General features: G+C 48.1%; 1 protein-coding gene across 2 annotated transcripts in view; it reads left to right on the top strand.

Annotated features, from left to right (window-relative positions):
- Positions 1-15,476, top strand: part of NSMAF (neutral sphingomyelinase activation associated factor) — a 31,858-nt gene that overhangs the window by 15,302 nt on the left and 1,080 nt on the right. For both annotated transcript variants that reach the window (XM_068162445.1, XM_068162444.1), the window contains 17 exons: positions 394-570; positions 1,370-1,449; positions 3,278-3,368; positions 3,458-3,521; positions 3,640-3,691; positions 5,074-5,194; positions 5,444-5,575; positions 6,544-6,586; positions 7,072-7,235; positions 8,864-8,972; positions 10,273-10,331; positions 11,031-11,098; positions 12,224-12,291; positions 12,505-12,628; positions 13,764-13,847; positions 14,713-14,863; positions 15,182-15,284. In XM_068162445.1, the coding sequence (XP_068018546.1) occupies positions 394-570; positions 1,370-1,449; positions 3,278-3,368; positions 3,458-3,521; positions 3,640-3,691; positions 5,074-5,194; positions 5,444-5,575; positions 6,544-6,586; positions 7,072-7,235; positions 8,864-8,972; positions 10,273-10,331; positions 11,031-11,098; positions 12,224-12,291; positions 12,505-12,628; positions 13,764-13,847; positions 14,713-14,863; positions 15,182-15,284 (1,690 nt within the window). The remainder of the gene's footprint in view (positions 1-393; positions 571-1,369; positions 1,450-3,277; positions 3,369-3,457; positions 3,522-3,639; positions 3,692-5,073; positions 5,195-5,443; positions 5,576-6,543; positions 6,587-7,071; positions 7,236-8,863; positions 8,973-10,272; positions 10,332-11,030; positions 11,099-12,223; positions 12,292-12,504; positions 12,629-13,763; positions 13,848-14,712; positions 14,864-15,181; positions 15,285-15,476) is intronic.

Genomic DNA, 15,476 nt, shown 5'->3' with positions numbered 1-15,476 from the left:
AGGAAAATGTACTGAATTTTTCCCCTGACTCTAGCAGAGCTACTTCTGGACACTTGAAATCTTAGAAGACTGCCTGGAGAACTCTTCATGGTCTGCAGATATGTTTCTGTAGCTCCATAAGTGCTCAGGTTCTTTCCCATCCATTGAAACCAAAGAAAGCAAGAGTGCTCCTGCATGATTGTTGTGGTTGTTGCTCAATGGAATTAGGCTTGTTAAACAAATGGACGAACTGTGGTAGCTACTGAAACATGAAGTTACCACTTGATCCTTCTTGTTCCTTTAAACAGTTATGCCCCTAATTATGTTGTAGTAGCTTGCATGATGTTAGTCCCAGTACAGTTTGGGGGTGGAACTCCAAACCTCAACACTCTGAAGGTTTTCTTTCTGTTTTAGAAAACCACATTACAGAGCACACAGCTGAAAGCTACATGCTGCAGTGGCAACGAGGACACATATCCAACTACCAGTACCTGCTCCATCTCAACAACCTGGCTGATAGAAGCTGCAATGATCTCTCCCAGTATCCTGTGTTTCCCTGGATCATAGCAGACTACTCCAGTTCAGTGCTAGGTGTGTACTGAAAGCCATCTTGGTGCATCCTGTCCAACCTGAAAGTCTTGGACAGGGGGACAAGGTTTGCACTGCGTAAAGTTGATGTGCCATCAAAGTGAGCTTGGCATGAGTGATCCTGGCTGTGTTCTCATGCATTTAACCCCTTCTCTGGAGTTTAGTGGACAAAATACCTTCTTGCTGTTCAGTATTTCACTCCACATGCAGAGTGTCCAGTTCTGGGCCCCTCAGTTTAGGAAAGATGTTGACTTGCTGGAAGGTGTCCAGAGAAGAGCAACAAAGCTGGGGAGGGGTCTGGAGTACAGCCCTGTGAGGAGAGGCTGAGGGAGCTGGGGTTGTTTAGCCTGGAGAAGAAGAGGAGGCTCAGGGGAGACCTTACTGCTCTCTAAACTCCCTGAAGGGAGGTTGTAGCCAGGTGGGGGTTGGTCTCTTCTCCCAGGCAACCAGCACCAGAACAAGAGGACACAGTCTCAAGCTGTGCCAGGGGAGGTTTAGGCTAGAGGTAAGGAGAAATTGGCCATTGGAATGTGCTGCCCAGGGAGGTGGTGGAGTCCCCATCCCTGGAGGTGTTCAAGAGGGGATTGGATGTGGCACTTGGTGCCATGGTTTAGTTGGTTAGATGGTGCTGGGTGATAGGTTGGACTCGATGATCTCAAAGATCATCCAACCAGGTTTATTCTCTTACTGTGTAGTTTATGGAATCATAGGATGGGTTGGGCTGGAAGGGACCTTTAAAGATCACCTAGTCCCAACCCCCTGTTGAAAGCATAGAGTCTGACTCTGTTTTGTTTCATTTTAGACCTGACAAAGCCTGAGACGTTCCGGGACCTCAGCAAGCCGATTGGTGCCCTGAATAAGGAAAGGCTGGATAGGCTCTTGGTATGTATAGCTTGTGCTCTATGTGCTGCACCTTTTGGGCCTTGGACATACTGGTAATCAAAGCAGCTCTGCCAAGGAAAGCTTTGGGAATTGTGTGGATATTGAAAGTAACTCTAAGCTGTGAGAAGCATATTTCCTTGTAAGCAAAGCACAGCAGTGTGATCTCCTCAGTACTGATCTCTGTCAGTGCTGATTCAAAGTGATTGGAGTCCGTTTCCTCTCATCTGTATGTGCTTTTCAGTGGTTCACCTCCCTTTTGAACTGAAATCCCCAAATCCATTGGACCCTTGTAACTGCATTTGCTTGGCAGTCACTGAGATGCAATGAACAGAAACACAAAGCTTGGAAGAGGCATGCACTTAAATGTGTGGAGTAAAATATGTTCATGAATGAAATCCAAATCTGCAGTACTTCCATTCAGGGGAAAGGCTGAATTTGAGGGGGAGCCCTTCAAAGAGGGGAAATCTGTAACTAAATTTTAAAGGCATAGCCTAAACCCACCACATCTGCATACAGATCTAGTGCACAGACTTCTGCCATGCCTCAAAGTGGGCAGGCTTCAATTTCATGACCACTCAAACACATAGGTGCAGGCTTAGAAGGTCCTCAGTTTCTTGGTTTTTCATCCTTTGCATGCAATCATTGTCTCCTGTGGCAAGTTAATGATTCCAAAATCACTTGCAGAACATAACTGTGTTTAGAACCTTTGTTAGTTCTTAATGGAACACTGAGTGGGGGGAGGAATAATGGAAAAATCCAGATTTGGCTGCATTTTATTGACCAAAAAGATTTAACTGTTTCAAAATCATCTGGCTCAAGTTAATGCTGGGGGAAAGTTCAACCCACCACACCCCCTAAGGCTGTGGAAGGTAAGAACATGATTGATGTTATGTTCTGTGCTTAAATGGAGCACAGCCCTGTGAGGAGAGGCTGAGGGAGCTGGGGTTGCTTAGCCTGGAGAAGAGGAGGCTCAGGGGAGACCTTATTGCTCTCTACAACTACCTGAAGGGAGGTCGTAGCCAGGTGGGGGTTGGTCTCTTCTCCCAGGCAACCAGCACCAGAACAAGAGGACACAGTCTCAAGCTGTGCCAGGGGAAGTTTAGGCTGGAGGTGAGGAGAAAGTTCTTCCCAGAAAGAGGAATTGGCTACTGGAATGTGCTCCCAGGGAGGTGGTGGAGTCCCCATCCCTGGAGGTGTTCAAGAGGGGATTGGATGTGGCACTTGGAGCCATGGTTTTGTAGTCATGAGGTGTTGGGTGACAGGTTGGACTTGATGATCTTTGAGGCCTCTTCCAACCTTATTAATTCTATTATTCTGTTATTCTAAATCATTTCAATAAGTCTGTTGTTTTTTCCCTTCTGTTTCCTCAACCCATGAGCTGCTTCATGCTTGCTGCAGTAAAAAGTCATCTTATTAAGAGTAGGTTTGGGGGGGTTACACATAGGAGCTTCCAGGTTGAATGAAGTCAGTGTGTTCTTCCCTGCTCTCCTCAAACTTCATGTCAGAGGCAAAAAAGGAAGTGATTGTTTGCTCTCCTTTGAAGCTGAGTCACTGCAGTTACATCTCAAAGTGAGAGAGGGGGGAAAAGCTGAGAACTTGCTAGTCCAAGATGCTCCAAACAACTCTTTCTCCTTGCTGATGTAGTGATCCGGTTAAGGCTGGAGCGCTGTTGGAACCTAGAGTTTGTTTTATGGTTAGAGAAAGATCTGAGGGTGCTTCTGTGTCTTAAAAACAAAAAAGGGGAGGCTGGGGGGTATGTGCTCAATATTGAGGGCAGGCAGGAGTGGTGAATTGAAACAGAGCTCTCTTTCTTCTTCCTGTGTTGCAGAAGCGGTACCAGGAGATGGCAGAGCCCAAGTTCATGTACGGGAGCCACTACTCGTCGCCGGGTTACGTCCTGTTTTATCTCGTCAGAGTTGGTAAGGCAGCTTTGAGCTGCTCTCTCTGCAGCCAGCTACCTCCAGAGCTCTGGAGCAAGCTGCTGATTCCTTCTCTTGCCTCTCCTCAGCTCCAGAGTACATGCTCTGTCTGCAGAATGGAAAGTTTGACCACGCTGACAGAATGTTCAACAGGTTTGTTGGCATTTCATGTATGACTGGGTGGGTTTTGTTGTCAGATGTCTTCAAGGGAGGGCAAAGCCTTAAAGAAGCATTGATTTGGGCAAAGGTGTGATTGACATGTGTTATCTAGCCTTGCAGAAACCTGGAGAAACTGCTTGGATGGGGCAACAGATTTCAAAGAGGTAAATGAGTGGAAAATGATTGCAGTCCGTCTGGGTCGCTGGGCTAAGCTTTCTGTTCTTGGATGTCTCCTGCTGCTTTCAGGTGTTTGGGGTGGGAGTGGGCTGTGCTTGGTTGGTTTCTTGTTTTGCTCTTTGTGGTTTTTAGCTGTGTGGGGTATTTAGGGCTGTTAAATTAATTCTGTGAATCCTTTAACATTTAGAAATCCTTCCTTCCTTCCTTCCTTCCTTCCTTCCTTCCTTCCTTCCTTCCTTCTCTGTGATTCCATGACTGCTTGTCTGTGTCTGCTTGCTGGCTTGCAGTTTAACAGAAGTGTCATTGTGAATGGTATTGGACTCAGTGGGAATGACCAGAGTGGGTTTAGCCTGACAAGGTGAACTTTTATGTTATCATCTGCTGGAATCTTGTAAGGATCTGAAGAGGTTCAGCTGTGGAAGTCTCTTCTTATTTTCTTGAGCCGTATCAGAACCATAACTTGTAGAACAATATCAGATAGTGAGTGCTGTTACATGATATTTCTTTGATAGAAGAAAGAGAAGAGAAGGCTCTGAGGTGACCTAATTGTGGCCTTCCAGTATCTGAAGGGGGCCTACAAGAAGGGTGGGGAAGGACTGCTCAGGATATCAGGGAGTGATAGGACTAGGGGGAATGGAATGAAGCTGGAGGTGGGGAGATTCAGGCTGGAGGTGAGGAGGAGGTTCTTCCCCATGAGAGTGGTGAAGCCCTGGAATGGGTTGTCCAGGGAGGTGGTTGAGGCCCCATCCCTGGAGGTGTTTAAGCCCAGGCTGGATAAGGCTCTGGCCAGCCTGATCTAGTGTGGGGTGTCCCTGCCCTTGGCAGGGGGTTTGGAACTAGCTGATCCTTGTGGTCCCTTCCAACCCTGACTGATACTATGAAGAGAGTTCAGTACAGGGATACTTCTATAAAACACCAAGTCTGTAGTTCATGGTTAGCTGTGTTGCTCTTTAATTGACCCAAGCCCTGAAACCTTTGTCATCTCTCTAGTTTTATTCTACATTTTGGTCTTGACTCTTACCTGATGTCTTAAAAATGAGAAGGTAGCAATGCAGTCAGAGTTCTGAAGATCCCCTTGGGTGTTGTGGGTTCATGTGTCACACATTACATGTTGTACACATCTGTGCCAGTCTGAATTTAGCCCAAGGGGAATTGCTTTATATGTAGTCAAGAAACCTAAATGTAGATGGAAAGGTAATGGGAGGAATCTTCCAGTGCTGCTTTGCTGACAGAGAAGAAAGCCTGGAGAAATTGCTACCCAGTTTTAGGTGCCAGCATAAGGACTTTAATGTTCCATTTTTATTGCATTCTACCTGAGTGATCAAAGCTAAGCTAGCCTCAAACCTTCCTTTTTTTTCTTTTCTTCTAGCTGATTCCAGAATTTTATGAAAATGATTCTAGTTTTCTAGTGAACAGTTTGAAGCTGGACTTGGGCAAAAGGCAGGGTGGAAAGATGGTTGAAGATGTAGAGCTGCCCCCTTGGGCATCAGGTAATTACACTCAAACTGCTTGTACTGTGAATTAATTTGAGAGAAGAACCACCAGCCCTGAAAGAAATTCCCATCCTGCCCTCTGAATGTTTGCTTTAGAACTTTGACATAATTAAGAGTTGTGTTTAATACTTAGAGTAAACTTGACCTTGGTTTGGGGGTTTTGTTTGGCTGCTTTTTCAAGGAGGAAGAGAGATGGGGACCACTACTGAATGGGATGTCTCCTTTCATTAACCTTTCTCATGCCAGGCCCTGATGACTTTCTTCAGAAGAGCCAAGAGGCTTTAGAAAGTCAGTATGTATCAGAGCATCTTCATGAATGGATTGACATCATCTTTGGCTACAAGCAGAAAGGAGGTGAAGCAGTTGCAGCTCACAATGGTGAGTGTGCTCTTTATAGAGAGAGTTAAAAGAGAAGAGATGCTTTGAGTGAGGCAGGAATGGTAAACAGCAGCATGGTTGTAAGGCTTGAGCACTCTCACCTGCAGTGCTGTGCCCAGCTCTGGGGCTCCCAGTGCAAGAGAGACAGAGACCTGCTGGAGGGGGTCCAGAGGAGGCTACAAACATGACTGGGGGGCTGGAGCACCTCTGCTGTGAAGACAGGCTGGAGAGTGGGGGCTGTTCAGCCTGGAGAAGAGCAGGGACACTTCTCAATATCTGAAGGGGACTCACATGAAGGCTGGGGAGGGACTGTTTAGAAGGGCCTGCTGTGATAGGATAAGGGGCAGTGGTCTGAAAGTGGTACAGGGTAGATTTAGATTGGGCATTAGGAGGAAGCTCTTTGCAGTGAGACTGGTGAAGTACTGGAACAAGTTGCCCAGGGATGTGGTTGGGATCCTGTTGCTGGAGACACTGAAGGTCAGACTTGATGTGTTCCTGGGCAGCCTGATCTAGTTGGAAGTGTCCCTGCTGACTGCAGGGGGTTGGACAAGATGACCTTGGAGGGTCTTTTGACCCCATGCAATCTGAACAAGAGAGACAGAAGAGACCTGTGTATGAATGAGTTTGTGTCAACAAATATCTGTACTACTTTGTCCTTTCCTTTATTGGGTGTGTGTATGGGGAGCTAAAGTGAAGCTAAAAGAAGTCATCCTCCCTGTATGAAAGGTCTGCTTTCTTCTAGAGCTTCCTCTGAGTCACTTAGATATCCTACACTGGTTTTTTTTCCAAGTAAGAAATTCAGGCTTTGAGCACAGGATCTCCAGCTCTGTGGCCTGCTGAAATGGCTTAACTGCTTCAATAAACTCAAGCTGAGTGAAAAAGGCAACGTTTTTATAGCAGCTCTTGCAGACAAGGGAAATGAGCCTTGCATCTCTACACTGTGCAAATCATGTTGTGGTTTTTTCCAGTGTTTCACCCATTAACCTATGAAGGAGGAGTGGATTTAAACAGGTAATTAACAAGCATCAGAACAGTTTTGTACCAGCAGTTAGCTGACTTTCTCTGTGTCCCTCCCAAGTTCTTTGCTGGCTGCAAAAATACTCTGTAGAGGAATGGTGGAGCTCTTCCCTCTTCTACCCCAGAATGTGCAGAGAGCCAGCATCAGGTTCTCAGTTTCAGCACTGAAAGATTCTTACTTAACCATTTCTTCAGTCTGGCTTCCATGAATTGGCTTTTGCTTTTCTCCTCTGTTTTTTTGGCCCCCTTTCTTTGAACTGATGGCCATAATGTCATCATGCATGAAATGCTGAAGCTGTGATCTGCCTGTTCATCACCTCTGTGGTAAATCAGTTCTGTAAGGGTAGATCAGTTCTGTAATTGATGGCCTCTGGTGCTGTAGTAGCTGCATGTGCAGCCTTTCAGGGGAGGGGAGGGGAGGAAATACAAAGGACTTTTCTGCTTGGCTTAATGAAATATCCTTTTTTGTGTGTGTGAAGTATTCTGGACCCCAATGAAAAAGTGGCTCTGCTGACACAAATCTTGGAGTTTGGACAGACACCAAAGCAGCTGTTTACAACTCCTCACCCTCGAAGGATAATCCCAAAGCTCAAAACCTTGTCTCGAGCATCTAGTCACAGTGTCTCCATAGCTGAGGCTCCAGGTAAATGGCTTGCAGGTAAACTGAGGGTGGAGTGGATTGGTGCTGCTGAGAACCTCTCCATCTTCCTCCCACAGGATCTCATTGTACAGAGATTATCTTGGCCACTTTCCTTATAAGCCAACTGCAGACAGACACATGAGCTAGTGTTAAAGAAGAACTGACAAGGCCAGTTTCAAATGGGATAACAGAGGTGGTGTCCTGGCATTTCTGCCTTCTGTCTCAGTGGTCTCCTCTGGGACTGCTCAGCCTCACTTTGGAAGCTGGGGCTTTGAAAGTTGTGTACAGTGATGCTAGCATTCATCAGTGCTAAATAGATCTGGTGGTGTGCTGCCCAAGTCATTCATTCACAGATAACAATTCCTGGGGGGGTTAGCCCTTTAAACAGTAATTGACATCTCAGTGTCTCAGGTTTGATGCATTTGGGGGGTTAATTTATTTGGTTTTTGGTTTTTTAGCCCTGAATTTTTGCAACAGCACAGTGAAATGAAGCTGTCACTTGCCAGACAGAGTGCAAGAGAGTAGTAAAAGCACTTGGTGCATTGTAGCAGTGGATGGCTTCCCTGCTACTTCTCCACTTGGAAAGCTTTTGGCATCTCAATAGAAAGCCAAAACCTCTGCAGGGAAGCTTTGGGGGGGGTTGTTGGTTTGGGCTTTTCTTTTCACTTTGGAAACTTCCTCTGTGAAGTCTGCAGCATAAAAACCCTGCCTCGGGCACTGCAGTTGGGGTGTGCTGCAGCCCTGCCTCTGGGCGCTGCGGTTGGGCTGTGCTGCAGCCCTGCCTCGGGCGCTGCGGTTGGGCTGTGCTGCGGCCCTGCCTCTGGGCACTGCAGCTGGGCTGTGCTGCAGCCCTGCCTCGGGGCGCTGCGGTTGGGCTGTGCTGCGGCCCTGCCTGGGGCACTGCGGTTGGGCTGTGCTGCGGCCCTGCCTCTGGGCACTGCGGTTGGGCTGTGCTGCGGCCCTGCCTCTGGGCACTGCGGTTGGGCTGTGCTGCGGCCCTGCCTCGGGCGCTGCGGTTGGGCTGTGCTGCAGCCCTGCCTCTGGGCGCTGCGGTTGGGCTGTGCTGCGGCCCTGCCGTTGGGCGCTGCGGTTGGGCTGTGCTGCGGCCCTGCCTTTGGGCACTGCAGCTGGGGTATGCTGCAGCCCTGCCGTTGGGCACTGCGGTTGGGCTGTGCTGCAGCCCTGCCGTTGGGCACTGCGGTTGGGCTGTGCTGCGGCCCTGCCTCGGGCACTGCGGTTGGGCTGTGCTGTGGCCCTGCCGTTGGGCGCTGCGGTTGGGCTGTGCTGCGGCCCTGCCTTTGGGCACTGCAGCTGGGGTATGCTGCAGCCCTGCCGTTGGGCACTGCGGTTGGGCTGTGCTGCGGCCCTGCCTCGGGGCGCTGCGGTTGGGCTGTGCTGCGGCCCTGCCTTTGGGCACTGCAGTTGTATGCCTGGGGAAGACTATTCATTCAGGAAGAGAGGTGGGGAAAAAGTGATCCTGTCACTCTGTTAGCGACAGATTCTTACTCCTGGAGCTTTGTGTGGTTTCTCTACTCCTATAATCTGTTTATAACTTCAGCTGCTGAGCTGTTTGGAATCTGTCTTCCTGTTTTCTGTTTGTGCTGAAACTTTATTGTGGCATTTTCTTGCAGTTTCTCCAAATGAAGAATCATTTGAAGACCTGACAGAAGAAAGTATCAGCCTTGCTTGGAACAACATTGCCAAACTGAAATTGGATGGGCAGTATAAAATTCACAAAGAGTAGGTACTACTCTTTCTCTTTTCACAGTCAAAGCTGTTGCCTGGAATTGAGGGGGCTGGGGGGGTCTGTGTGTCAGTCTCCATGGTGGGTTAGGGTTTAAGGTAAACTCTCTTGGGGAGACAGCTCATTGATTGGATTGCACAAGATAAGTTTGAGTTTGTGACGGTTTAGCAATCCAGCATTTGTCAGCTGCTTGCTTGGGGTTTTTTCTGTTCCTTGTGCAGGCCTAGAGATATCATTTTAGTACCTGAAGCAGATATTGATCAGCCTCCTCTAAAACCCTGATAGCAGCAGCCAGATAAAGACTTTCAATTACTTATTTATCTAAGTCCAAGAGGACCTAACTTCCCTTTCATCCCATTTGATTTGAAATGTGAAAGCACTTAAGTTCAACCACTGCATACTTGAAGCTGCTGCTGCTGTATGAGCAGGCCTGCAGCTGCAGATTTCAGTGAATCCAGGTACCACACTGCTGTTCTGATGGGTTCCTAGGGAGCCATGAGCCAGCTGGGGCATTCCAGGTGAACTGAACAGCAGCAGCTCTATTTTAAAGTGCAGATTTTTGTTGCCTGATGGCTGGACTTCTTACTTAAGGAGGACTTCTTACTACCTTGAGGGCAGCTACTTTCTTGGTGACTAAGCCAACCTGGAAAAGAAAATTCCCTTGCCCAGAAAACAAGGTAACACTTGGAGTGAGAAAGGACCTCTGTTAGCAGTTTGCCAGGGAGATCCTGACACCACACTTGCATTTCAGCTGCTATTTTGTCTTCCTTTTTTCCCCCCGGAACAGGAAACAGAAGCAGAAGGAGGTCTGCATAACAGCGTTGTAGCTGTGCAGGATGCTTAGTGCTTCCTAACAACTAACTCCCTGAGATAAGCTCTCTGTCTGAATTTCTAGGCTATAATGACTTTGCCAGTGCCAAATTCGAGGAGAAAAGACTTGCAGGTTCTGATTCCTGGCACTTGGGTTCAGTAGCTGCTTCTAGGCAGGTTCCTGACTCTCTTTGTATCTAATCACACACCAGGAAGAGTGAATGTGAAACTGTTCATCCTCTCACATGGGCTTGTCCTTTCTGATGAGGATGGCATTCTTGCAAAGCAACTTGGGGAGCCTGCACTGGCATTCCACATCACATTTTTGTCTGTAGGCATGCAACACACCACTGGAGTGCTTTTAATCTCCTTGGATGTCTTAGCTTTGACAGAGAACAAATAGATCTCAACTGTAGTCAGTTTGCAGGGTGGTGGTTAAGTTGCAAAGCCTCTGAAATCACCTCTGAGCTTGCTTGTGTCTCACAGGGCAGTTACTGGGATAGCAGTCACGTCCAATGGGTCTTCTGTTTTCACTACATCCCAGGGTAAGTATTGCAGAGCCATTTCCTAGAACCTGCAGTGCAAATGCATGGCTTGAGACTAAATAATGTTTGGTGAGCAAAACAGCATGAAACTCTCCAGTGCAGTGAAGATTGAATCCCATGAATATCCTCTGGGAGCAAAAGGAGATCAGCATTCAGTGATTCCAGAGAGATCCCATTGAGTCCTGTTTATTTACACTCATGAGAGGAGTGGCCCTAAGCTTCTGCCAAGTGCAAGATTCTTGCTTTCTCTTCACACTCAATTCCTTTGTACTGTTGGAGAGAGTTTCAGTGTTCCCATCTGAAGCCTGCTTCTGTTTGGCTTGTGGGTTGTCACCTTTGCAAGTTGCCTGTTGCAGAGATTCAGGTCAATAGTTATTTCTTGCAATTAGCTAGCTTAAGCACATGGATTTGTGAGGTTTTAGATCTCTTGGACTCAAGGATGTCAATATTCTATCTAGGCTTGGGAAGGTGGTAATTTCTCCCTTTAGATACCAGAGTTCTCCTAGAGTTGGGTGGGCATGGGGGAATCCTTCTGCAGCTGGTGCAGAACAGGCTGGTTCCAGGCTCCAGTCACAAGCTTTGTAAAGAGTTTCTCAAAGACTGTGATGAACTTCTGCCTGCTTTTGCTAGTGAGCTATCTGAATATTCAAACAGGAGCCAGCCCTTTTACCTTCCATCCCTTCTGTCCTTTACCCCCAGATTCCACTCTGAAGATGTTTTCCAAAGAGTCAAAGACAATCCAAAGAAGTGTGTCCTTTTCCAACATGGTGAGTTGCTGTCAAAATGACAACAAGATCAGTGGGTCTCTTCTGCAAGCTGCTCAGAGACATGGCTCTTAACATGCATCAGTGCCTCTTTTCTTCCCCGGCCTCCTCAATTGCCTTGTGTGTGAATAATTTAGTGAAGAGAATTGAGACCCTCTTAGGCCTCCATGCAGATGGAGCCACAGGAAGGTAGCATTAAAGGGTTGCACTTTAGCTTGTTCTGAATTGCTCCGCTACCCAGGGAAGGGCTTGTGGCAGACAAAGATAGATAGTTCAGGGATGTCCAGGAAGACTCCTCTGCTCATACCAGGCTAGGAATCACAAAGCTTAAGTTCCACCCCTTGCTCACATCCATATTGCCTTACTGCTCCCAAGAGTTTGAACTCTGTGAGTCATCCAGCAGAGGAAAATCAAGCACAGGGAGTGGAATCCATGCAGAGTGAACTGGAGTCATCCTTCCTTAATGAGCAGTGACCTCAGCAACCTCTGACAAAGTTTTTCCCCTGCTTCTGAAACAGGACCTGAAGTGAGATTTGATATTTGCTTTTCTGTGCCTGACCACTGTGGTCATAGAGATTCTTTCCTAGTTGCCATGTTTGGAGTCCTTTGAGGCAAGGATCTATCAGCCTCTCTGTACTCTTACCTCAGAGGGACAAAACAAGGCAAATGGGCTGCTCAGACAGGCTCCTGGTAACAGGGCAAGGGATAATGGATATAAACTAGAACACAGGAAGTTCCACCTCAACATGAGGAGAAACTTTTTCACTGTGAGGGTGACAGAGAGGTTGTGGAGTCTCCTCCTGTGGAGACTTTCAAAGCCAAGCTGGCCATGCTCCTGTGTGGCCTGCCTTAGGTGACCCTGCTCTGGCAGGGGCCTTGGACCCGATGATCTCTGGAGGTCCCTTCCAACCCCTGACATTCTGTGATAGATCTAATATGTACTGTTTATATTTGCTGTTCAGTGTCTGACCTGTCAGTTTCTTCTTGAGTGGTGTCCATAGATCACCTCTGTGTTGTGCATGGGGACGAATGAAAGGCTGCTTGCTCTCCAAGCCCGTGCCGACGTGCTGCTGTTTCCTTTGGGGCTAAGAAATGGAGCACTAGTTGGCTTTCTTCTTTCTCTTACAGGCTTTGTCATCTTGTCTAATCTTACCTGGAGATACCACTGTCATCAGTTCTTCATGGGACAATCATATGTGTGTATTTACTGCCTGGTGACTTAATTGAGTGGCATGGATTGCCTTTCTTGCTGATACAGCAATTGGCTGTTGAAGCGCTGTCTGCGTTTCTCCTCTTTTATTCAGCAGCTTTCTGTTAGAAACTGTAGGAGCAAAGCTTCCTCATGTGTGTAGCAAACCCCCTTTCAAGTTCTCTGCAGGCATAATGCTTTTATAACCTTTCCCTGACAGATATTTTTACTCAGTTGCATTTGGAAGACAGCAGGACACCTTGATGGGGCACGACGATGCGGTCAGCAAGATCTGCTGGCGGGACGGCCGCCTCTATTCTGCCTCTTGGGATTCCACTGTGAAGGTTTGTGTGTGGCTTTGTTACACCTCAGCAACTCTTCATGGCTGGCACTTGGTAATACTCAGCCAGTCAAAAGCTTTGGAGTGGATCATGGAATGGTTTGGGTTGGAAAGACCTTAAAGGTCATCTAGTCCCAACCCCGCCCTGCCATGGGCAGGGTCACCTCCTACCAGCCTAGGCTGCTCAAGGCCTCATCCAGCCTGGCTGGCTGCACCTCTTGTGCTAGAGTAAGAACTTGGCTTGGCTGACAGTGTGCTTGGTTCTAGAATATCTTAGCTAAATGAGAATTAGCTAAAGCTGAGAGGGAATGGTTTGAAGCTGGGGGAGAGTAGGCTTAGACTGGATCTCAGGAAGATGTTCTGCAGTATGAGGGAAGTGTGGAACAGGCTGCCCAAGGAGGCTGTGGATGCCTCCTCCCTGGGGGGGTTCAAGGCCAGGTTGGATGAGGCCTTGAGCAACCTGGGCTGGTGGGAGGTGTCCCTGCCCATGGTGGGGAGGTTAGAGTAGATCACCTCTGAGGTCCCTTCTGACCTAAGCCATTGTGGGATTATCTCAAAGCTGAGGTCCTGCTTTAGAGTGTTTGGCTTACTGAAATGTCTGTCAGTGTGGGGGTTTGGAGGCAGACTATTTGCTGGAGGAACTGGGATGTTTGTGACCTTGACTGGTGGTTCTGTTTGCAGAGTGGAAATAGGCTTCTAAAATGTTTCAGTGTAATGGTTTTGTAGCTTGTGTCTTCTAAGTGGATCAGGAACTTCATCATGTGAAGAGCATGCCTCCTGCTGTTGCATGTCTGCTGCTGTGGAGTGGAAAGATAGTTTGGAAGTTAGAGACAGGAAAGAATCCCCCAAAGCTGCCTGTGCCTGGATTTGTGGTGAGCATCCATCCAGTGCAGTCCTACAGCCATAGGTAGGAAGGCTTCAGCGAGCTGTCAGGAGCCAGCAGAGTGCTGCTCAGCGTGTGCCTCTGCTTAGGGCGAAGGAGTTCAGGTGCCAGCTGTCGTTGCTGTGTTGTGCCACGTAGACAAGGCCCACAGCTGACACAAGCAGCCTGCCCTGTAATGTGAGACATCAGTGCAGAAGGAACTCATCCCAGGCTGTACCAACCCTTCCTTGAGCTAACTGAAGTGTCTGTGTTGTAGGTGTGGCACTGTGCCCCTGGGGAGACCTTGAGCAATAAGAAACACCAGTTTGAGCTGCTGGCAGAGCTGGAGCACGATGTCAGTGTGAGTACGTGGACAGAGCAGCTCAGAATGGGAAGATCAGCTGCTTGGGAAGGTGTGGTGGTGAAGCACAAGGATTGGGTTGAAGGGGAAAGTGTGCTGGGAATGGGAAGTTGGTTTCATTTGGGGGCAGTGTTTGTGAGGTTTGCCCCCTGCATCCCTGGGTGAAAGGTCCCCTCCTGGGACTGGGGCACCAGCAGAAACAGAGGTGCCTTCATTTAGCTGGCTCAGCTTGTGTGCTTACAGTTGCAGGGGGCTGTGGGGGTGTTCTGTGAGCTGCTTTGTCTTGGAAAGCAGAGAATGTTGCTCAGGTATTTTCATTGTTACAGCTTCCTACTATTGGCATCTGGGCCAAGGCAAGCAACTACAACACAGTGTAAGCTGCTTGCCATACTGGAAACCAGCTTCATGAATTTCACTGTAAATACATCACCAGAGTGTGAGCTCTGTGGAACTGCACACCTCTGGGCACAGCCCAACAGGTGTTGTAAACCTTCTTAGCAGTTAGGCTTTGAACAGGTTGCTTACTGCAAAAGTTCTGCTACCATTGAAGAACTGTACCCAGGCAAGAGCTGATGACTCAGAAGCTCTTTAAAGAAGAGTCCTGCCCTTAAGGGATAAAGTCTTACATTGAGGTGGTAGTAAAAGTAGTGAGATGTTGATGGTCATTTCTGCAAAGCACAAGCAGTCTGAAATACCAAAGGGACCTTTTCTTGGCCAGAGGCAGGGCTTGTAATAGTTAGACTTGATCAGGGGTGTTGCAGAGCTAGCTGTGAAATGAAATGTCACCTGGGAGCTAATGGCCTTGCTGTGTGTGTGTTTAAAGCCTGTCTCAAGATGTCTCACATGGGGATGTTGAACTTCCTAGGTGAACACAATGGACTTGAATGCTGCAAATACTTTGCTGGCTTCTGGAACCAAAGAGGGCACCATGAGTGTGTGGGATGTAGCTACAGCAACACTGCTGCACCAGGTGCCCTGCCATTCCGGGACTGTGTTCGATGCTGCTTTTAGCCCTGGTAGGTTGGAATTCAGTTATTAATATGGGGCTCACTCCAGCTCTGGTGGCATACAGCCTTGTGCTTGAAGTTACTGCTTCAAGGGGATCATTTGCATTGGCTTGGGTCTCTGTTATAAGGAAGTGTACCCAAGGCCACAGGCCAGTGAGGTGGACGTGATGTGAGCATAGCTTGTTTACAGAGTTAATGTACAGGGAAGTAGGTCATGCTGTGTGACATCCAACATGCTGATAGCACAGAGAGCTTTGGGAAGTAGAACTGGAGCTATGCCTGTGCCTTTGTCTCATTTCTTTTGCCTTTTATGTTCCTTGTGGCCAGACAGCAGACATCTACTCAGCACAGGAGAGGACTCTTGTTTTAAAGTGATCGATGTGCAGACCGGGATGCTCATATCTTCTGTAAGCACTGATGAGCCACAGAGGTAATTGTGAGATCTTGCTGCAAGGACAGTGAAGTGCTGGGGAAGGGCAGTAAAGGTATTGAAGGGAATGGAGAACACGGCTCATGAGGAGGAGCTCAGGGAATTAGGAGTGTTAAGTGTGGAGGGCAGTGAGGGGAGACCACGTTGCTCTGTAAAAGTGACCAAAATGAGGCTGGAGGGAGGTGTGGGTTG

The sequence above is a fragment of the Melanerpes formicivorus genome, unplaced genomic scaffold (genome assembly GCF_026170545.1).
Source record: "Melanerpes formicivorus ecotype bairdi unplaced genomic scaffold, bMelFor1.0.p_v2 SCAF_65, whole genome shotgun sequence".
In the NCBI taxonomy this organism is placed as follows: Eukaryota; Metazoa; Chordata; class Aves; order Piciformes; family Picidae; genus Melanerpes; species Melanerpes formicivorus.
This window is presented reverse-complemented; position numbering and strand designations above follow the sequence as displayed.